Source organism: Adiantum capillus-veneris, chromosome 12 (genome assembly GCF_014529385.1).
Source record: "Adiantum capillus-veneris isolate H3 chromosome 12, ASM1452938v2, whole genome shotgun sequence".
Classification (NCBI taxonomy): Eukaryota; Viridiplantae; Streptophyta; class Polypodiopsida; order Polypodiales; family Pteridaceae; genus Adiantum; species Adiantum capillus-veneris.
In genome coordinates, this window is record NC_140942.1 from 99,448,166 (window position 1) to 99,471,118 (window position 22,953).

General features: G+C 47.6%; 1 protein-coding gene across 3 annotated transcripts in view; it reads right to left on the reverse strand.

The window, feature by feature from the left end:
• LOC147446206 (ARM repeat superfamily protein) overlaps positions 1-22,953 on the reverse strand; it is a 204,488-nt gene that overhangs the window by 85,741 nt on the left and 95,794 nt on the right. For 2 of the 3 annotated variants that reach the window (XM_086525469.1, XM_086525468.1), the window contains exons 19-21: positions 19,511-19,609; positions 19,345-19,419; positions 4,820-4,879 (exon numbers count right to left, since the gene is read on the reverse strand). In XM_086525469.1, the coding sequence (XP_086381595.1) occupies positions 4,820-4,879; positions 19,345-19,419; positions 19,511-19,609 (234 nt within the window). The remainder of the gene's footprint in view (positions 1-4,819; positions 4,880-19,344; positions 19,420-19,510; positions 19,610-22,953) is intronic. The other variant, XM_086525470.1, reaches the window with a different exon arrangement.

Here is a 22,953-nt window from a genome sequence, read left to right on the forward strand (position 1 = left end):
GGTTATCATTGATGGCAAGACCATCGCATAGGGACTCGCGGCCTGTGGGACACACGAGGAGATTCATGTCACGGTTTGGAATTGCAATGGAGACCTATGGACACACCCAGAGAGGCTTGAGGAGGTGATGAGCGGTCGAGACATCATTCTACTTACAGAGACACACGAGAGCCCGGAGAGAGGGTTACCACGGATACATGGATTCCAGTGGGAGTCTCTACATCGAGGATGTACGCGCCAGCACACCACTCGCGGCTCAGGAGGAGTGGCCATACTCTTTAGAAAGGGGCTTCACAGCAGACTACAGATTGTTGTCCGGGACCCACAGGCCCGCTACATGTGGATTCGCCTCGAGCTCTCACGAGACAGGATCGTCTACATTGCCCTTTGCTATTTTGCTCCCACAGGCTCCAGATTCGCCCCTATTGAGCAGGAGTCACCGTACGCATGCCTCACGGAGGAGATTATGGAGTACTCCACACTGGGTGAAGTCTTCCTTATGGGAGACTTCAATGCTCGTACACGCAGTGAGCAGTGTGAGACATATGACCATGAGGACCCAGAGACACTACACACTCTAGATGAGGAGGCTACTATGAGAGACACAGCAGACAGAGCTCCAGCCACAGCTTACGGACGACATCTACTTCGACTTGGCTCCCAGCACCGTCTCGTTATTTATAACGGGATGGTCCAGTGGCCCACCTCAGGGGGCCTGACTTGTATGCCACATGGAGTTGCAGAAGGAGGGGGGAGTACAGTCGACTATATTCTGGGACCCAGGGAAGCTACACACCTTATCACATCCTTCACCATTCCACCCATACCCATCGGAGCCGACCACACATACCTCTCTTTCTCCATCACCGGAGATACCATCACACACAGCTCCATAACACGCACTCCACACACCACCATCCATTTCACACATGAGTTAGCCTCTATTTACTCGGCCAAGGTCGAACATGGCCTATGTCTCCTCCACCCATCCACACCACTCTCAGTTCTCACATCACATATCTCTTCCGTTCTCCACACTTCAGCTATTAGCTCTTTTCCACACACCACTCACACAGGACGCACTCCCCCCCCCGGGGCTATGCCTCAGAACCGCTGGTATGATGATGAGTGCAGAGAGCTATACCGACGCCTCCATGCACGGCGAGCCTTAGGCGAGATCACAGAGAGAGAGGCCAGACGGCATATGAAGACGCTGACACGCCAAAAGCGGCGAGCATTCGAAGAGGCACAGGAGCTTGAGCTATACCGCCTATTCATGAGCATGGATAGCGCGACGGCATGGCGCACCCTGCGCGAGCCACGTCCGACTACAGCTATTGAGGATCCACAGATATGGCATGATTATGCAGAGCGACTTTATGAAGTGCCAGGGCAGCCTCCTATTCCACAACCACACGAGCCTCGCCCCACGTGCTCCTCCTTTACAGCAGAGATGGTAGAGAGGGCCATACGCCGCATGCAGCACAGACGATCAGCTGACCATACTGGATTACAGAGTGAGCACATCATTTATGCGGCCTCCACTATAGCCCCGTTGATTGCACATGTCTTCAACCGGGCTATAGGGGAGGGCTTCCCAGAGGAGTGGACACAGCACACCATAGTGCCTATCCACAAATCCGGCGACACCCTGGACCCAGGGAACTACAGGACTATCATGATTGGCCACACGATGGCCAAGCTATATGGAGCAGTACTTGAGGCACAGCTCAGCTGCTACGCAGAGATGGAGGGTTTACGAGCTCCAGGCCAAGCAGGTTTCAGACGAGCTTTCTCCACCATTGACCACATCTTCGTTCTGCGCTACCTCATTGATGGGGCAAAGGCGCGGAAGAAGAGGCTTTACTGCTGCTTTGTGGACTTCCGCAAGGCCTTTGACACAGTCCCACGCGAGAGACTCTTCCAGCGCCTTCACAGCATTGGGGTACCAACAGAGATGATTTGGGCCATATATGCTCTATATGAGAGGGTGACGGGTCGGGTTCGTTGCCCAGGCGGTTTTTCCGAGACCATTGCTAGCACCATTGGTGTTAAGCAAGGATGCCCACTCTCCCCGACACTCTTTGGGCTATACATCGACGAGATCTCCGACTACATACTGCGAGCAGGGGGAGAGGGGAGTGACTTGGCAGGTACTCCGGTCCACATCATGTTATACGCTGATGATATTGTGTTGATTTCAGAGTCACCCGAGGGCTTGCAACGCCATCTTGAGGCCTTGGACGAATTCAGCACACACAGGGGGTTGACTGTGAACCTTGGCAAAACCAAGCTTATGATCTTTCACACATCCAGTGCAGTGAGGAGCGCCGCCACCTTCACAGCAGCAGGAGGACAGGTCGATGTAGTCACCTCCTATGTCTACCTTGGCATCACATTCACCAGCCTACCAGGACCCTTCACTATGAGGCAGGCTGCTGTTGACAGGCTCACCCGAGGATATGCAGCTCTGGCCATGCTAGAGCGGAGGTGCCACCAGGCACACTTTCAGGAGCCCCGCACGAAGGGGTGGCTTTTCGACACCTTAGTCACCCCGGCCTTGATGTACTCGGCGGCAGTATGGGCACCAGGATTGACAGCTGACCAGTGGACACAACTTGAGAGACCACAGGTATATATGATCTCACGCTTGCTCCGCAGCAAGAAGACAGTGCCACACGACATTATTAGAGCCGAGCTCGCCACACCACCTATGGTTGTAGAGGCACTATTCCAGACAGTTTGCTTCATCCAGAGGATGAGAGAGCTACCTCCTGACAGACTTACCCGTAGAGCATTTGAGGCAGCTATACAGCTATCCGAGAGTGGGCATGAGAGAGCATGGTACTCACAGGTCAGAGCATGGTTTGAGGGACACGGTCTTGACATGGAGAGCCTACCACCATTCCAGTACGACCCCCACTCACCATATGTTCACCTCTCTCGCAGTGAGAGGAACTTGGTATTGAGACAGGATCTGTGGCAGCTATACACTAGGAGAGTCTGGGAGGCACCTAGCTTGGGGACGAGGATGTCAGATTACAGAGACCAGTTTCTCACCATATTGTCTGGGGGGTTCATACAGAGACCACGCTACATGGACACATATATGCCACATAGCTCACGGGTGGCGATTGGTCAGCTGAGAGTGGCTTCACACAGGTTAGAGATTGAGATCGGGAGACATACTGGTGTTCCCAGGGGGGAGCGAATCTGCAGAGCCTGCACAGAGGAGGTGGAGAGTGAGGAGCACTTTGTATGTAGATGCAAAGCATACACTGAGATCAGAGGCAGGTATGAGGCCCTATTTAGAGGACAGCCCACTCTCCGAGAGATCCTGGAATCTCGGGATCAGAGACAGCTCGGACGTTTCTTACTAGAGATACAGAGCCATCGGGACACACTACTACAGCCACACACAGCTACACAGACAGAGGGGAGACAGTCGCAGCTCACAGACTTCTTTCAGAGGATTTCCGCCCCCCCCTCACCAGACACTCAGAGGGGAGTGACACTCCCACAGGCGGAGGTGAACCGAGCTAGACGACGACCACGAGTCACAGGCTATAGGGGCGCGAGCTCCCACCACCGACAGATCGAGGAGATCCGAGCCCGGGAGCGCCGTGCCACTGAGGAGCGAGTGGCTCAGATGAGGGCTGACCCGACAGCTTTCATCCGGGTAGCCTCGGCACCAGACCCACCCAGGTACCACATCTTACACCCCCCCATTAGTACAGGATGGAGCTAGATAGCTTGATGCATTCTCATGATTGTACTACCTTGAACATACAGACATGCATATACCCCTAGAGATAGAGCTCCATCCCTCCTCAGATACTCCACTACCTACATTCAGCTCAGTTTTGTATCAATTTTGTTTCATTTGTCTTTCCGATAGACGGATGACATACACACAATGTACATTTGATTTGTCTCATAGGCCGATTTCGGCCTGACATAGACGTTAAAAATCTTTCTTTCTTTCTTTCTTTCTTTTCTCTCTCTCTCTCTCTCTCTCTCTCTCTCTCTCTCTCTCTCTCTAGAAATTCTGATAGAATTTCCCTCACACCTGATTTTCTCTCTCTAGCAGTTGCAAATTGTATTTTTACCTTCTGCTTTCCATAAAAAGAGCTTCCCATTGTGCTTTTTGCAGGCTGCTCCTTGTTCTAGCTTTAGGAAGATAGAGTCAGCATAAGGGTCCTTAGGAGAATATACTTGACACACAGAATCACACATGCTAAGTGTGGAAGACTGTTGCTAAATTAGTTATATCTTAAAGAAATATAATTCTTAACGAATTATTGGAAATAACTGGATCCAGAAGAGAGGGTTTTCTAGATGCGTCATCGAATAGATGGCACAGAGCATCCTAGACATAATCTATAACGGGGATGGGCACCACATGCCAACAGAGAGCAGACTGAACAAAAGGGGGGAAGGGAGGGGGGGGGCACAACAGACAGGTGCAGCTCGTGTGAGTTGGCCCTTGCCTCCATGTGGCGGGAGCGTCGTGGGCTGGGGAGGGCAGGCTTTTTTTAAAGTGGCTGAGGTGCTACTCCAGAGCACAAACAGCTTTCACCCAGGCTGGCTAGCGTTAATGGTTGAGATTGTCGGCCTCGATGTGTCGGGTTTAAAACCTGCTCCTCATTTGTGATTTTTCTCGGCGTTGCAGATGACTGTTTGGAGGAATCTGTGTAGATTCCCATTAATAAAATGGATGTAGAGCCAGTATGTCTGTAGTATTAACTTTGAAAAATTATAAATGACGTGCCACATACAAAACGAGAAATTAGAGTTTTGACTCAAAAACAGCATATACCTCATCTTCCCAAAGAAGGCCCATAGATTTGGGAAAAAGAAATCCTAGATGACCCAAAACCTGGAACATCAAAACATAAATTCCCATAAACCCTACCCAAGGATCAAGCAAAATACGAGAGCTAAATAAGCAACCACATTAAAATCGTGTTGAATGATTGGTTAGAAAACGAAATAATGATAGTGTGAGCGCAATGCACGTTTCAATAACAAGAGAGCCAACCCGGGTGTGTAGATGTTATAGTCTTCAACCTATAAGTTGATGCAAACTTAGCTCTGTGTATGATTTAGTGTTCTATCTATGAATAAGATGTGTTCCCAAAACTACATTTAAATTTTCTCCAACTAAAAACCTTGATAGATTTCCCTACAATGGATAGTCTAGCCATAATCTAACAACAAGCTTATGCAACACCTTCGTAACTACAAAATTCTCTTGAAAACACCGAGCTTGTGTTTACAGCAACTGACTATTCGCTGTTTCGATCATAATTAGTCCTAAAAATTGTCATAATTATCCTCATTAAGATGAGACTCAAACAAAAATGCACAAAGAGAGAAACCAAAACAAATGAAATGTTATATTAAACGTCTTCAAAAGGCCAAAATGACGATGAGAGAGAGAGAGAGAGAGAGAGAGAGAGAGAGAGAGAGAGAGAGACAGAGAGATGAAATGTTATATTAACGTCTTCACAAGGCCTATGAGACCAGAAAGTTACAATGTGGTGGATCTGATACAAAGTCAAAGTAACAAGATGAAAAAATGACAACAATGACAAAATGACAAAATAAAATACTATGGAATCCTGAACTGCTAGGTGTGAACTAAGCAGCTAAACAGCTAGCTAGGATAGCTAGATCATAGGAGATCCAGCATCGGTCGCTGGCGGATCTCATCAATCTCCTCATTGGTCAGTAGTCTGACCGGGCGTCGTGCATGTCGAGCCAAAGTGATCCGAATCCTCTGATACAGCCTCCGTCGATGTTGTGTAGTCCTCTGCAGTCGTGGGCGTCTGAATCTCCCCAGCTCAGTTGCTCGGTCGATCAGTGTGCCTCTCGTGTGAGGTGACGAGCTCTGCTGTGGTAGTAACTCCTCCGGGTGTCCAGTGGCAGCTCTAAAGAAGTTTGTGATCTGTCTCTGAGACTGGCTAGCCTCTCCTCTCATCAGGCTCTCTCTGTGTCTGCGTAGCTCGAGCAAAAACAAACCCAGGCATCTCTGATCCTCGTACTATGTAACAGACTTGGACACTCCAAGTCAAGAATCAACCGCGACAGCACCAAATAACCACTTCAAAACAATTCACAGATCACAATAGATTTGCACTGGCCCGGCGGAGTTCCGTGCCTAGAGATATTGGCCCCAAAGACTGGCGCCCCTTTCGGTATTTCTTTTTATATTAATCAGATCAAAGTACAAGAGAGTGGCTAGGGTTTCACTCTCAGACTCTGCGTCCAGATGCTCTGAGAAGTGAGACCCTCCACACTTATTTAAAGGTACAAGGGATGCCCAAAAGCAAAGCCCCAAAAGCTTCAAATCAAAAGCAATTGCTCTCTCTCTCACAGAGAGTCAAAACTTGAAAGCAAAAGCATTCTCTCTCTCTTTCTCATATTGTAGAGAAAAAGCAAAATTTGCGTCACACATCATTTTCAAAAAAATAATAATAATAGCCTCCGTGATTTCCAGAAATTAGGGTTTTTGGCAAAAACTAGGGTTTGCAGGAATTTTAGGGTTTTTGGCAGAAATTAGGGTTTCTACTGTCCGTAGCCACGTCATCACTTTGTGACATACCCCCCTCTTGAAAGCATTGTAATCGATCGCGATTACGCCTGCAAAACCGACAAAAGCCATAAACCGTCTTAGCAGACACTGACTGTTAGTACCTACGTACTAGGAGAACACATCTAGCACATGTACAAAATCGACAGTCACATCACCAGACATCACATGAAATTCATCATTCATTCGGATCTTAGACCATGATTTATCGGCAATGTAGCTAGCAATCACATCTAGGTCCAATCGGGACCTCATCTATGTCCGATTGACTAACCCCTATTGCAACCATGTCTATTCGAGATCAATCAGACCAAAATGCTGCAGTCATTTCGTCTATCAGTTCTTGCACTCACAAGAAGTCAAGAACAAATCAGGAATTCCATTTCATAAAGTCATCCAGTAGAATACTGTCAGCTCTTAGTATCCCTGAAGCTCAAAGAGACATCAGTGACTCTAGTATCAAAATCGAGGCATCTGTTGACAAGGGAGCGGAGTGACTCCCCTCTTGTGCATCCCACTGCACCAGATCTCCGGCCAAGCTGAATTCTGGGTTCCGTTTGGAGTAGACTATGCTAAACCAAAACATCGAGGTAAAGTTTCACAATCCGAGGAGTATCTGCTAGGTCCTCCTCCTCCATCCACTTCGCATCAAATGCAGGAAAGTCCTTGAACTTAACCAAGAACCACCTTCGGACTTTACCTTTCTTCGTATCGTTATGTGCCAAATCTGTTCAGGAACAAGGATCTCCTGCTTTTCTTCCACTTCGGGTTGCTCATCAGGCTCCCCATCATCAGGCACATCATCCTTAACAGGTTTCAAGAGATTCACATGCAATGCATTCTGAATCCTCCAAGTATCTGGCAGTTTCAATCGGAAGGAGAGATCATTTATCTTGTCAGTGATCTGGAAAGGTCCGTAGTATCGCATACTAAGCTTTGGAAAAAGCCTCTCCTTTCCCTTTTTCTTTCGTAGGCGTGCCTTCTCAAAACGTAAGAGCACCCAATCATCTTCCTTCAATTCAAGTCGCGACGATGGCGATCCGCTGCCTTTTTCTGTCGTTCTTGAGACTCCTGCAAAGTCTTGCGAACCTTGGCAATAGCCGTATCCAAATCTCGCGAATATTCATCTGCTTCAAATATCTAATCTTTCGTGCTCAAGAAGGATGGAACCTTCGCAGCACTTTCAACAATCTCTCATGGCGTCTTCCCGTCGAAGAGTGTATCGTGTTATTGTAGGCAAATTCCACCAAAGGTAAGTTCTTTTCCCATTGAGTCTTATGATCCGAGATACAAGCCTTCAATAAATCTAAAACCACTGAATTGGCAATCCCAGATTGCCCGTCAGTTTGCAAGTGGAACGATGACGAGAACTGCAACCACGTGCCAATGTTCTCCCAAATTGCCTTCCAAAACAAACTCATAAATCTGGGGTCTCTGTCGGAGACAATCGTCTCAGACGTTCCATGTAATCGGAAAATCATCGTGATCATTCTGTGTTCTCGGGAGATCAAAAATGAAATCCATTTCAATATTTTCCAAGGGGCGGGTGAATATGGGTAAAAGGATGTAACAATTCCTGTGCCTTATGCCTGTCAAACTTGACCTTCTGGCATACTGCGCACAAACTCTTCCACATCCTTTTCGAGTCTCGACCAAGAGAAGTATCTCTCTACCCCCTTCATGGTGGTAGCAATGCCGCGGTGACCCGTAAAAGGTGGACAGTGGCATTCAGTCATAACCTTTTTTCTCAACGGTTGTGTAACACACAACATAGTCTTTTTCATCAAGTAGCCTTCCCGAAGGGAGTATCCAGCTATTGTCTCCCCATCCCGTATCCGTATGAAAATATTTGCAAAATCTGTATCTGTGGCATATTGATCGACCATATCCTTGAAGCTCCGATGATGTATCGCGGAAATAGCCAGAACCAACGGTTTCCGAGACATAGCATGTGCCACCACATTCTTCTGTCCCTGCACATGGACAATCTGGAAGTGGAACTGTGACAAGATGTTCGCCCACCGCATCTGCTTTTCCGAAAGCTGCTTCTGTGACAAGAAGTAGCGCAAACTCTATTGGTCTGTAAAGACAGTAAAATCCGCTCCGAGTAGGTAGTGCCGAATTGAGTAAGAGCATGGACAACCGCCAAAAGCTCTTTCTCATAGATCTGTGCTGTCATCTCCGGCCTAGAGAACAAACGGCTCTCGTAAGCTATGACATGGCCTTCTTACATCAAGACCGCACCCAGACTACGACCACAAGCATCACAATACACTTCAAATGACTTCTGCAAGTCCGGCAAGTCAAAATAGGTCCCGTAGTCAATTTCTCTTTCAATGTCCGAAAGGCAGTCACCTCTGTGGGTCCCCACGAAAAAGGTACTCCTTTCTGTGTCAAGGTATGCAAAGGGGAAGCAACCTATGCAAACTTTCGTATGAACCGCCTGTAGTACGAACACAGTCCCAAGAAGCTTCCAACTTCATGGACATTCTTCCAATCGGGCCAACACGTATAGTCTCTATCTTGGCTGGGTCCATTTGCACTCCTGCTGTTGACACAATGTGTCCCAAAAAGTGTATCTCTGGAGCAGATGATCTCTGTGTTCTGCCTCATTCCTGGAGAAAACAATGATGTCGTCAAAGAATGTGCCAACAAATAGCCTGTACTCTCGAAAAATCCTGTCCATCATCCAGTTAAATGTCGCAGGAGCATTGGTTAAACCAAAAGGCATCACCAAAAACTCAGATAACCCAAAAGTCGTCCGAAAAGTTGTCTTGTAGACATCTCTTGGCGCTATCCTGATCTGATGATATCCACACTTCAAGTCAATCCTGCTAAAGCACGAGGATCCCTGTAACCTGTCGAGTATATCATCGATCCTAGGAATCGGAAATCTGTTCTTGATGGTGATTTCGTTGAGAGTGCTATAATCGATGCACATTCTCCAAGATCCGTCTTTCTTCAAAACCAACAACACTGGAGAGCAATACGGTGAAGTACTAGGCTGGACAAGACCCTTTTCCAAGAGGTCTTTCACTTGGTTCATAATCTCTTCATTCTGTGCTCGGCTCACACGGTAGGGTGGCCGGTTCGGTGACGTGCTTCCAGGTATCAGATCAATGGTATGATCTTCAGGCCCTCTGAAAAGCAATCGGCATGAGTGTGGAGAAAAATCTTGGTGTTCTTTAGATGAGGTCAAAACATATTCAACCTTTATCCATCGTTCAGTTCTCTCCCAAAAGAATGAGTAAGAAACTGAAGTTCATCAAGTACAATCTCTAAGCCCTTCATTTATCAAAGTCGCTTTCTCGGCCCGGTAGTCAACCACGGCGTAGTTCTTGTGGTACCAAGGGATCCTGAGTAGAACGTCACTCGCGTGCCCTGAACACCCCTGTCATTGCAAACGAAGTTTGCCAATGCTCGGTGTAATGGCAACATCCCATCCGGGTGCCAGTCAAACTACCTCCGCCTGTGGCGTCAGTCTGTCGGGCGTAATTCCAAATCGAGCCGCCAATTCCAAGTGAAAAGAAGTTGGCCTTGGCTCCTTCAAAATAGCTTTCCTGATCCTTCACTTTGCCCCAAAAGCGGCAAAGTTTGTACTTTCATTCATTAGATTCGGGCAGGTCCCACGCCATGTGGTACCAGTTTTGCTTTTCTATCTGCCTTTTCTGCCACGTTTCTCAACTGCTCTCGAACTCTCAGGCCTGTCGTCGTCTTTATCATTCTGTTCTTTCTGTGCCTTTTGAGGGCACTTCGCGGAGATATGTCCATGTTCCCCGCATCCAAAGCACTTCCCCTCTCTGATGAAGCGAGCTCTCTCCTCAGGAGTAAGCTTGGGTCGTGCATCCTTTTTCTCTGGGTTGCTCTTTTTCTTTCTACTTTCATTCCCACAAGTCTGTTCGGCTCGTTGTGTCATGGCCTCATCTGTGGGGTAGGTCAGACTGCTAGAGTGAATGGCAAAGCCCCGCTTCGCATGACTCATCAACTCCTGAATAGAAGCTGACCTCTATTCCAAGCAGTGATCTCGGATCTCTGTAGGTAGACCCAAGGTAAACCGCTCAATCTGTTCTCTGAACGAGATCTTCTTGAACGAAGATGCGGGTAGAAAAGAGCTCCAGAATCTTTCACAATAAGCATTGATTGTGTCTTTCTTGGTCATCCGAAGATGGTTCCAAGCGGCTCGTATATCTTATTCATATTCTTGCGTTAACCAAGAAGAAATAAAAAGCTTCTTAAATTTCAGTCATTTAACTGGCGAAGTCTTGTTTAAAAGAAGCGTGGACCACCACGTACGAGCATTTCTCTTAAAAGTAAGAGGCAGCTCTTCAAATCTTGGAGTGCTCTGAATAGCGTCCTCCCGCGAAAGCGATGTCAAACTGCTGTATAAAAGACAAAGCCTTCGAAGCATCTAAGTATCCTGAAAAAGTATCAAACTTGATCGAGTGGCCACCTTCCTTAAACTCTCGGACTTTCTTGCTTTTATCTTCAAGAAAGTCATACTGGTTGGCTTTGTAGAAAAAAATTCTTCTTGTTCGCATAAAAGTTTCCGTCATCGGAATCTGAGCTGTCTGTAGACGAGTCCTCAGTAGAATTGTCAATCTCTGGGCAAGATTTAGCCTTCTTTGTCTTTCTCTTGCCCTTTCCGAAGCTTTGTTTCTTGCTTCGCTTTTTGCTTTTCCTGTCTTCTTCGCTCGAGTCTGAAGAGCTAGAAGAACTGTCAGAAGAAGAAGAAGAAGAAGAAGAATTGGTAGGTCTTCAAACTTGACGCGCTTCTTCATTTTCTTTGCCTTGTCAAATGTCGACCGACGACCCAAATATCCCGGGAAGTCTGTGCCTTTCTTCTGCTTTTTGCCGCGCTTTTTGCCTTTCTTTTGCACCTCGAAAAGCTGAGCAATCCGTGCATCAACCACCTCTTCTAGTTCCTTCTCTGAATATTCTTTGGGATCAGAAGGTTTCTTGAAAGCAGATTTCGGGGGTGGTGTAGTGGTTTTCTGCCACTGTGCATGCACTTCCTGAAAAGAAGTCTCGCTCATATATTTTGCCAATTTCGGATCCTTCGCAAAACTGAGCATCATCTTTGTTGCATCGCCGATCAATTGACGACGCTTCATCTCTCTTTGCTCCGCCTGAGTAGGCCGAGGTGGGCCATACTCTCTGTCTGAATCTTCGTTGTGATCCCAGCCTGCATCTCCAAATGCAGCGGGAGTCGACTGATCATTGCCTCAAGCCATAGGTGTCGCGGAAAAAAAATTCGGGGATCGGATTCCCCGTAGAAGAGAAATCGGCCGTGCTCTGATACCACTGTAACAGACTTGGACACTCCAAGTCAAGAATCAATCGCGACAGCACCAAATAACCACTTTAAAACAATTCACAGATCACAATAGATTTGCATTGGCCCGGCGTATTTCCGTGCCTAGAGATATTGGCCTCAAAGACTAGTGCCCCTTTCGGTATTTCTTTTTTTATTAATCAGATCAAAGTACAAGAGAGTGGCTAGGGTTTCACTCTCAGACTCTGCGTCAAGATGCTCTGAGAAGTGAGACCCTCACCACTTATTTAAAGGTACAAGGGATGCCCAAATGCAGAGCCCCAAAAGTTTTAAATCAAAAGCAATTGCTCTCTCTCACAGAGAGTCAAAACTTGAAAGCAAAAGCATTCTCTCTCTTTCTCATATTGTAGAGAAAAAGAAAAATTTGCATCGCTCATCATTTTCAAAAAAAAATAAATAATAATAATAGCCTCTGCGATTTCCGGAAATTAGGGTTTTTGGCAAAAATTAGGGTTTGCAGGAATTTTAGGGTTTTTGGCAGAAATTAGGGTTTCTGCTGTCCGTAGCCACGTCATCACTTTGTGACATAATACATGACTCTAGAGAATGGTCCAAAGCCCTCTGTGAACAAGCAACGAAAGCGGCCTCATATCTCGTAGTAGACGGGGTAGTGGCATGTGTAGTGCAACTCTGTCTCAGGCTCGATGTCACACAGGGGGCATGTCCTGGCCTCTGCTCGTACTCCGCTGTATCTCCCAGTCTCGATCCGCAGCTGGTGTGAGGATGTGTGTATCTGGCCAATAGCACATCGTATCCCATGAGACAAGTGGGTGTCCATGTATCTGGGCCTCGTCATAAAACCATCCTCCGTAAGCTGGAGGAGATGCTCTCTGTAGAAAGCCATCTTCGTGCCTAGCTCCTGTGCTTGTTGTATCCATGTCCTCTTGGTGTCTAGCTGAGAGAGAGAGAGAGAGAGAGAGAGAGAGAGAGAGAGAGAGAGAGAGAAATGAAATATTAACGTCTTCAAAAGGCCAAATGATCTATGAGACCAAGCCGTTACAACATAGTGAATCTCATACCATGTCCGGAATCAAAAAGAACTGAAACAAAATACAATGTGTAGTACAATGAAACAAGGGGGGAAGATATGGTGGAGATCCATCCTCATCTGCACTCTGGACGTTGAGAGAGTATGGCTCGAATCCTCTGCTGTAGTCTCCGTCGATGTTGTGTAGCTCCTCTCCTCAATCGCGGGCATCTAGATCTCCCTAGCTCCAATGCTCGGTCTATGAGAATGCCAATAGCGGTAGTATGAGTGCAGGCAGAGCTCTGCAATGGTGTCTGCTCCTCTAGTTGCTCCTCTGGGGGTCCTATATCTAGTGTAAAGAAATCTGTAATCTCTCTCTGGAACCGTCTCTCTCCAGCTCTCCTCAGCAAAGTGTCTCTGTGTCTGTGTAACTCAAGTAGATACAGTCCAAGACATCTCTGATCCTCATAGCTCATGAGGATCTGAATAGAGAATGAAAACGGCCTCGTATCTCATAGTACACTATGCAATGACATATGTAATGTAACTCTGTCTCTGGCTCTAGATGACATAAGCGGCCTATCCTGCTATCTGCTGGTATCTCTCTGAATCTGCCAGTCACAATCTCGAGCTGATGTGAGGATGTACGTATCTGGCCAATGGCACAATGCAAGCCATGAGAAAGATGTGTGTCCATATAGCTAGGTCGAATCACAAACCCATCCCCTGTGAGATGGAGAAGATGCTCTCTATAGAAAGCCATCTTCGTGCCCAACTCTTGTACCGGCTCTATAAATGTCCTCCTCGTGTCCAACTGGATCAGATCCTGACAAATGACTCTAGTAATCTCCACCCGTGTCAGAGACATCAAGGGTGCTTGTAGAGAGTACTGAAAAGGAGGCAGCCTGTCCATGGTGAAGCCATGTGTCTGAAACCATGAGAGAGAGAGAGAGAAAGAGATGAAATGAAATGTTATATTAACGTCTTCAAAAGGCCAAAGTGACCTATGAGACCAGAAAGATACAATGTGGTGGATCTGATACAGAGTCAGAGTAACAAAAAATGACAAAACAAAATACTATAGAATCCTAATCCACTAGGTGTGAGCTAAGCAGCTATGTCGGATGGGTAAATCACAAAAGATCCAGCATCGGTCGCTGGCGGATCTCATCAATTCATGGTCAATAGCCTGACCGGGCGTTGTGCATGTCGGGCCAAACTGACCTGAATCCTCTGATGCAGCCTCTGTCGATGATGTGTAGTCCTCCGCAGTCGTGGGCGTCTGGATCTCCCTAGCTCGGTCGCTCGGTCAATCAGTGTGCCTCTGGTGTGAGGCGACGAGCTCTCCTGTGGTAGTAGCTCCTCTCGGTGCCCAGTGTCTGCTCTATAGAAGTCTGTGATCCTTCTCTGAGACAGCCTAGCCACTCCCCTCATCAAGCTCTCTCTGTGTCTGCGCAGCTCGAGCAAAAACAGACCCAAGCATCTTTGATCCTCGTATCGCATGACTCTGGAGAGTGGTCCGAAGCCCTCTCTGAACAAGCAGTGGAAGCGGCCACGTATCTCATAGTAGACGGGGCAGTGGCATGTGTAGTGCAACTCTGTCTCACGCTCCATGTCACACAGGAGGCATGTCCTGGCCTGTGTCAATACTCCACTATATCTCCCAGTCTCGATCCGCAGCTGGTGTGAAGATGTGCGTATCTAGCCAATAGCACATTGTATCCCATGCGACAAGTGGGTTTCCATGTATCTGGGCCTCGTCACAAAACCATCCTCTGTAAGCTGGAGAAGATGCTCTCTGTAGAAAGCCATCTTCGTGCCCAACTCCTGTGATGGTTGTATCCATGTCCTCCTGGTGTCTAGCTGAGTCAGGTCCTGGCGGATGAGCCTGGTGTTCTCGGACTGTGTAGAGAGGGTGCATCCAGTGAGTACTGGAAGGGGGGCGATCTGTCTATGTTGAACCCATGCGCCTGGAACCATGACGTCATCTCCCCATACCAGCATGCTATATCTCCCTGCATGGCTAACTATCGAGAGGACTCAGGCATATCTGTCTCTGTAAAATTCCCACATGCGGTGTATGAAGGAGACGGATCTGGTGAGCGCCTCCACCGCTAGTGGGGGGGCAGCTAGCTCTGCCCGGATAATGGCACATGGCACCGAAGTCTTGCCTCTAATGAGCCGCGTGATCATAGAGACTAGTGGCTTCTCCATGTTCCCCCATCCATCAGTGCGACCTATCCTCCCGTGACCAATGAAGGTCCCCAAATCTCAGCTCCATAAAGTAATGCAGAAGCCACCAAAGTGTCAAACATCCAGAGCTTCGTCCGAGACTCCTAAAACTGAACATGAGAACACATCCTCTCCAATCTACCCAATGCTGCATGGGCTCCGGTCAGTCTAGTCTCTGTTGCTCTCCTCAATAAAAATGCAGGTCCACTAAAAACAACTCCAAGGTAAGTGTAAGCATCAATATACTCCACTGTCTCCTGGCCATATGTGAATGAGGGCGCTCACCTCCTGATCCACTGTGGGGTGGTATTAAATACCATGACCTTGGTTTTACCAAGGTTGACGGACAATCCACTTTCATGGGCGAACCTATGCAAAGCATCCAAGTGATGTTGCATCCCCTCCAGAGAGTAGGAGATCAACACAATATCAGCAGCATATAACAATAGTGGAATCCATGTCCCTACCAGCTGTGCACCTCTATCACCATCTCTCTCAATGTCGTCAGAAACCTCATCCACATACATACCAAATAGAGTAGGAGAGAGCGGGCAACCCTCCTTCACCCCAATAAAGAAGTGAAGTGCTATAGATAGGCCCTCTGAGGTGCGTACATGCCCCACTACTGACCTGTATAATGCCATGACTCCCCAAATGAGCTCTATGGGTACTCCCATCTCCTGTAATCTGCGCATCAATCTAGCTCTAGGTACTGTGTCAAATGCTTTGCGGAAGTCCACAAGCTACAATAGATCCGTCTCCGATGTGATCCGCCCTCCTCAATGATGGCTCTGAGTGTCAAGATATGGTCAAGAGTAGAAAAACCTCTCCTGAACCCTGCCTGCCCGGCTGCACATATCTTCTCTCTCTGTGCCCATCTGCTCAGCTGCTGCTCAAGAATGGATGCATACCGTGCCAATGTGTGTCCGATCATGATAGTGCGATAATTCCCAGGCTCCATAGGGTCTCTTGACTTGAAGATAGCTACAATAGTAGATAGGCTCCAAGTATCAGGCAAGCCCTCACACATGGCACGGTTAAACATACCTGCTAGAAGCTCTACTAGTAGATCTCTGGCATGAATGAAGTGCTCAGCCACTAAGCCATCATGATCATATGCTGTCCCAGTCCCTCATCCTATCAATGGCCTTCCTCACCATCTCAGCAGTGAAAAAAGCACATGTGTGGGGACATGGATCGGGGGGGGGGGGGGGGGGGGGGTCGGGAAGGGGCGGTTGTCGAGGAACTGTGTATAGAGATGACGCGTACTCGCCCCAGGCCTCTGTAGAGGTAATGGCAAGGGGGGGGGGGGGGGGCTCATGAAAGAGCCGCCACGCGTAAGAATAGCTAGTATAGGTCCTGATCTAGGTGAGCCAGAAATGCCCTCTTCTTCCGCCGCACTAGGCGCCGGAAGTCAATCTGTGACTGTCTGTGAGTGATGTCCCCCAAAAGCACCTCCCTCTGAAGTCTAGCTCTAGTCTCGCGGCATTCCTCATCATACCAGCTGTTCAAGGGCATGCTCTCAAAACGGTGTCTCTACTCAGGCTGGGTGTGTGGGTATGCCTCTGCTGCTGCATCATGTAATGTCTGTGTCAGTATAGTAGTCAGGCCCGTCTCTGCAACATCCAGCTCTCTCAGCATCTCCTCTGAAGTATCAAAAAAAATTGTCTGATGATGGGCAATCCTAGCATTGAAGTCCCCTATAATGATGATGTCACCATCTCTAGAGAACTCCCAGATGTCATCATCCAAAATAGGATAGGGGGACTCTCCTCTGGGTGGTGCATACATTGACGTACTCGGGTGAAAGTAGCAAATAGCAATGTAAAGTTATCTGTCTGTCTCTGCTCTCAGTCTCACCCACGTGTACCTAGCTTGCTCATCCCTACGAGCTATATGTATCAATGGTTGCAACTCTTCCCTGAATAACACTACCACTCCTCCTGAGCCCCGCCCTCTGTGCTCTGCTCGTGTCTCCTGTCTACAGGCGGCGGTCTCCCATCTGTATTCACTAATGTGAGGCGTAGTCTGCCTAGGGGCCTGATGTGTCTCAGAGTAGAAGATAATGTCTCTCCCACTAAAACTTTCCTCAAAAGCACCCACATCAAGACACACAGATCCATTACAATTCCAGGTAGCAACTTTGAGTGTGGTCCCATAGGTCTCACACTGTCATGTGAAGCGTGGTTCCATTATCACCACTCTTCCATCTCGGTAAAAAGAAATCTTACCTTTTTCCCTTGCCGCTCTAATCTCTGGCATTACCTCCTGCATATGAGCGATCTGTGAGAGGATAAGATCATCCCCGAGAAAGATGCCCGTTGTCTTCAGAGTTGGTCTCTTCTTCAAAAAGTCCTTCGCTTCCATGGAGGAAAAACGAAGGATGAGTGCCCTTTCCTACGAGGTTTCCCCCTTGCTCCTATTTTTCTTGTTGCCCACTCTCCATGCTCTTGAGTGCATCGGCTCATTACACCCCATCAAAGCCATGAGTTCTTTTACCTCTTCGTCCACATTGATACTCATGGTTCGGGCTTTCCTTGAGGAGTATTGAAGGAAGAATTGATGCTTGATAAGGTTTGAATATACTCATGGCCCGGACCTCAATGGTTATTTGCAGGGGGGAGTATGGAATGATTGAATATTGGTGTTTTTACTCATGGCCCAAACCCTTGTGGTTATTTGCGGGGGGAGTATTGAATGATTGAATAATGGTATTTTTACTCATGGCCCCGACCTAGATGGTTATTTACCGGGGGGGCGGGGGGGGGGGTGTATTGATATAATCTGAGTAGTGTTTACTCTCGGAACCTCCAAGCGATGCAGGTTGCTGTCTGGGGAGCGTTTGGTTATAAAAGCCTCTAAATCTCATGGCCCGGACCTCTTAAGCTTATTTGCAAGAGGAGTGATGAAGTCTCGTCGAGTGGCCCAATGATTAAAGAGATGACGTGGCAGTTGTACGAACGCCTGCGTTTCCGTTGACTCCTAGCGTGGCAACTGCGCATTTCCACAAATTGCGTTGGCTTTTGGGACCACATGCTTTTGGATATGATGTTTTTATGTAAAATCCTTTTGGCAGGCCAAGGGCTTTGAAATTTGTGCTAAGGGCTCACTTTCTGGCATCCTACCGTGTGGAGGTGCAGAGGAGTGCTACCAAAGTTCTACCATTTTGAATCAATATAAAAAATATCGAAAGGGGCACCATCGTTTGAGGCCAGCGCTCTCTTGGGGATGGAACTCCGCCACTCTGTCTCATGTGCAGTGTCTCTCTTTCAGTTCAGCTATTTTGAAGCGTCTAAAGTCTAATCAGTCTGTTCTTTTTCCGTTGGCACATTGTGTCCTCCCGCTACATTCGGTTCTAGGAACCCCGAACAAAGCTCTGGCTCTTTGATACCTTGGTTGCTTCAGCTATGCTCTATGGGGTTTAAGTTTTTGGACCCTCTAAGGGTTAAGATGGGTGGGGAGGTATGGACAGGCCCTTGGTATCTATTATCTCTCGACTGATTAGAGCCAAGTCCGTATCACACGAGAGCATTAGAGGGCAGTTAGCAGCCCCCCTATGGAGAAAGACATTGGAAGCCTACACTTCACATCACTGATTAGGTCAACAGATGCCCTCTCCCAAGTCCATAAATGAAGCCTAAGGTACACTTTGTATCCAATCTCACATCCTCTCATTAGCCATCACTCTACCCTACTTTGTATCCACCATTTGCATATTAATTTTTCATTAATCTAACCATGTTTTTCTACTTGTATAGGTGTCAACTTCTCTCCCTAATCTCTCTTGTAATTAACGTACTAATCACACTATGAATGGCTCACTAAGGTTTCCGCCATAACGCCATCCCATTTCATTCATGACTCGATGCCAAGCTGTACTAGCTTTATGCTTGGATACTATGGCACCTTGTGCCTTAATTTCTTGTGCTTGCCACCTATTGCCTGGGTTCTTGCAGCGAGCCTAGGTGAATTTGGGAATCATTAATCCAGTCATTATTTTTGCAAAAGCAAGACCTAATCCAAATGTAAGCCTTCGTAAATCTCACATCCAAGTGAAAATATAAACATCAAAGAAGCACGAGTAAGTCAGCTGAAACAAAGCATGGGAGACTTTGTTTGACACAGATGATCTTCACACCCCCACGAATAGTGAAAACAAAAACCCACAAAAACAAATAACCATGATTTGATTGAAATATGGGATAGCGAGAAACTAACTGTTAAAATTTGAAATGCAAGGCGACCTCTTCCAAGAGGATTCTGCAAAAGAATCAACATGCGCGCTAAGACCTCCTGCAATTTTTAAAAAAGACGAATATCATATTGCCTCACACTCAAAAATCAACTGTAAAAATGGGGGGAAAAACCACTTCGGAAAACCAACCTCTGGTTTAGGTACATCCACAGGAAGGGAAGAATATGCTTCCAAGCTAGAGCAATTTGCTTCCCTTCTTCTAGCAATTTCAGATAAACATCTGCAGATCTGTTTGAATCAGACAAGAACAATCTTATCACATGCAAAGTTCAATGAGCCTCTTCCTTCCATAAAAGTACTTATCAACATCGTAAAATTTATCAGAGCTTTGTAGAACAGACCCTGACGAGCTTTCAAGCTCAGTGCCATGTATATAGATGTGTGTGGGCATGTGTGTGTATGTGTCACACGGCTGCCTATGTTCGAGACACGAACCTATCAATACGTTATGTTCATCCCATGACAATACTCATGTTACCATTCAAGCTCATACACCAGGCGACAATATGTACAGTCCCTGACAATACATATTGTCACACAATGTGAAACATTAGGTGATCATTGTGGTGGAATATTGGAAAACGGAGTAATTTTTTCTGTTGTCTGAATGTTATTACTTGAAGCAAGTACATTATAAATTCACTCTGAATGCTGCTCATCTGAAATACTTTGTTCATTGGTATTGCAGGACTTAAAATCGACCGATCTGAACACCAGAGTAAAGGGAGCGCAGGCCTACATCTGCCACTCCCAGCCCCCCCCAGTTGGGTCTCCCTTTATAAATAATACTCTGGGTACAAAGTAATTGTGTGGTAAAAGTGATGTTCTCAATTGAATGTACACAACACTACGGGAATCTCAAGCTTCGCCCCTGAGAATGGTCCAAAATCTAAAATTTACTGTTTAAGGCGAGCATTGGGGATTCCATCATGGAGCCCAAAAGATGGTCCTCCAAAATCTAAAAGCAGAGAAATATGAGGGCTCAAAAAAGCAAGGTTAAAAGCAAACCAAAGAGAGAGAAACTTTTTATCCTAGAAAATCTCTCTCAATTGAGAAAATAGGGAGAGAGAGAGAGAGAGAGAGAGAGAGAGAGAGAGAGAGAGAGAGAGAAAAAGAAAGAAAGAAAGAAAGATTTTTAACGTCTATGTCAGGCCGAAATCGGCCTATGAGACAAATCAAATGTACATGGTGTGTATGTCATCCGTCTATCGGAAAGACAAATGAAACAAAACTGATACAAAACTGAACTGAATGTAGGTAGTGGAGTATCTGAGGAGGGATGGAGCTCTATCTCTAGGGGTATATGCATGTCTATATGCTCAAGGTAGTACAATCATGAGAATGCATCAAGCTATCTAGCTCCATCCTGTACTAATGGGGGGATGTAAGATGTGGTACATGGGCGGGGCTGGTGCCAAGGCTACCCGGATGAAAGCTGTCGGTTCGGCCGTTATATTAACGTCTTCAAAACAGCAGCTCTTGAGACTGGACACTGGAGGCTATGGCCTTGGGAGTGTTGTCCACTGGCACGAGTACAGTGGGATCCTGGTGAGTGGCTATGGAGGGACCCCTTCTCTTCTGCAGACCGCCCAGGAGTCCCCTTCTTTCAGTACACTGTTCGGCTTGGACGTCATATACTTGCAGCACAGAGAGAGGCCCGCGCCGTTGCAGCACGTCATTGGCAGGAGGAGGGCCTCACAGTCGAGTTCTTGGCAGCCTTTCGGCAGAGGCTGTGGGACTCCAGACAGCCGAGGCGCGTCACTTTGTTTCAGTGGCTGGTTGCACACAAAGCCACAGCACTAGGGAGCTGGCTTGTGCATAGTGGTCTCTCGGCCGCATGTGCAGCCTGTGACCAGTTGGTGGAGAGTCAGCGTCATTGTCTTTGGGACTGTCCCTCGGCCCAGCAAGTGTGGCTACGAGTTCTTCGGCTGATGCTTGCTCTCTCCACGGCTCGACAGTACACTTGGGGGGCAGCGGCCTGGTCCACCCTCACGGGCCCGGCACTTCAGTTTGAGCTATCTTCCACCAGCAGGATGATAGTGATGCAAGGGGGGCGACCTACACTCCAGCCTGCTACAGAGCTTACTCCACAGGAGTGGTGCAATGAGAGAGAGGAGTGTTGGGAGCTCATCAGTGGCCTGACACTTTGGTTCATCTGGCGGGCCCGCTGTTTCCGCATCTTTGAGGCTCGCCCTGTGCCACCAGCAGAGAGAGTTCGTGACTTTTGGCTAGAGCTGATCCATACTCTCAGAGGACAGCTTGAGGGACTACAGGGTAGCTCCGACCACATGCGGGAGTGCCACCAGGCTTTCCTTCGACTCTGGCGCCCTGGGCCTTTCTACACCTTAGTCCAGGGGGTGCTCAGATGGCACTACTACTGTCCACCTGTGTGGCTCTTCCCTCCTCCCATCTCTTGATTTAGCCTCATTGTATATATGCTATTTTTTCATTGGGAGAGTCTCCCCATCATGCTTGTTGTAGCCCTCTCTTGCAGAGGTGGATGTAGCCCTATGGGCAGTTTTCATTAACTAATAGAAGGATCTTTTTCTCGGAAAAAAAAAAAAGGCCAAAGTGACCTATGAGACCAGAAAGTTACAATGTGCATTGTGGTGGATCTGATACAAAGTCAAAGTAACAAAATAACAACAATACAAAACAAAGATATATACTATGGGGTCCTAGATTGGTCGATGTGAACTAAGCAAAATGGGCGGCTTGCTGGGATAGCTGAATCACAGGAGATCTAGCATCGATCGTTGGCGGATCTCATCAATCTCCACCATTGTTAGTAGTCTGACCGAGCGTCGTGCACGCTTGGCCAGAGTGCTCCGAATCTTCTGACGTAGCCTCCGTCGATGCTATGTGGTCCTCCGCAGTCGTGGGCACCTGGATTTCCCCAGCTCAGTCGCTTAGTCGATCAGTGTGCCTCTGGTGTGAGACGAGAGGGAGCTCTGCTCTGGGCGTGGCTCCTCGGCTGTCCCGTGTCTGCTCTGAAGAAGTCGGTGATCCGTCTTTGAGACTGGCTAGCCTCCCCACTCATCAGGCTATCTCTGTGTCTGCGCAACTCGAGCAAGAACAAACCCAAGCATCTCTGATCCTCATATCCCATGACTCTTGAGAGTGGTCCAAAACCCTCTCTGAACAAGCAATGGAAGCGGCCTCGTATCTTGTAGTAGACGAGGCAGCGGCATGTGTAGGCAACTCTGTCTCAGGCTCCATGTCACACAAGGGGCATGTCCTGGCCTCTGCTGGTACTCCGCTGTATCTCCCAGTCTCAATCCGTAGCTGGTGAAAAGATGTGCGTAACTCGCCAATAGCACATCGCATCCCATGAGACAAGTGGATGTCCATGTATTTGGGTCTCGTCACAAAACCATCCTCCGTAAGCTGGAGAAGATGGTCTCTGTAGAACGCCATCTTCGTGCCCAATTTCTCTGCTGGCTGTATCCATGTCCTCCTGGTGTCTAGCTCGATCAGGTCCTGGCGGATGAGCTTGGTGATCTCTGACTGTGTAAGAGTGAGAGATGGTACATCCAATGAGTACTCGAATGGTGGCAGCCTGTCTATGCTGA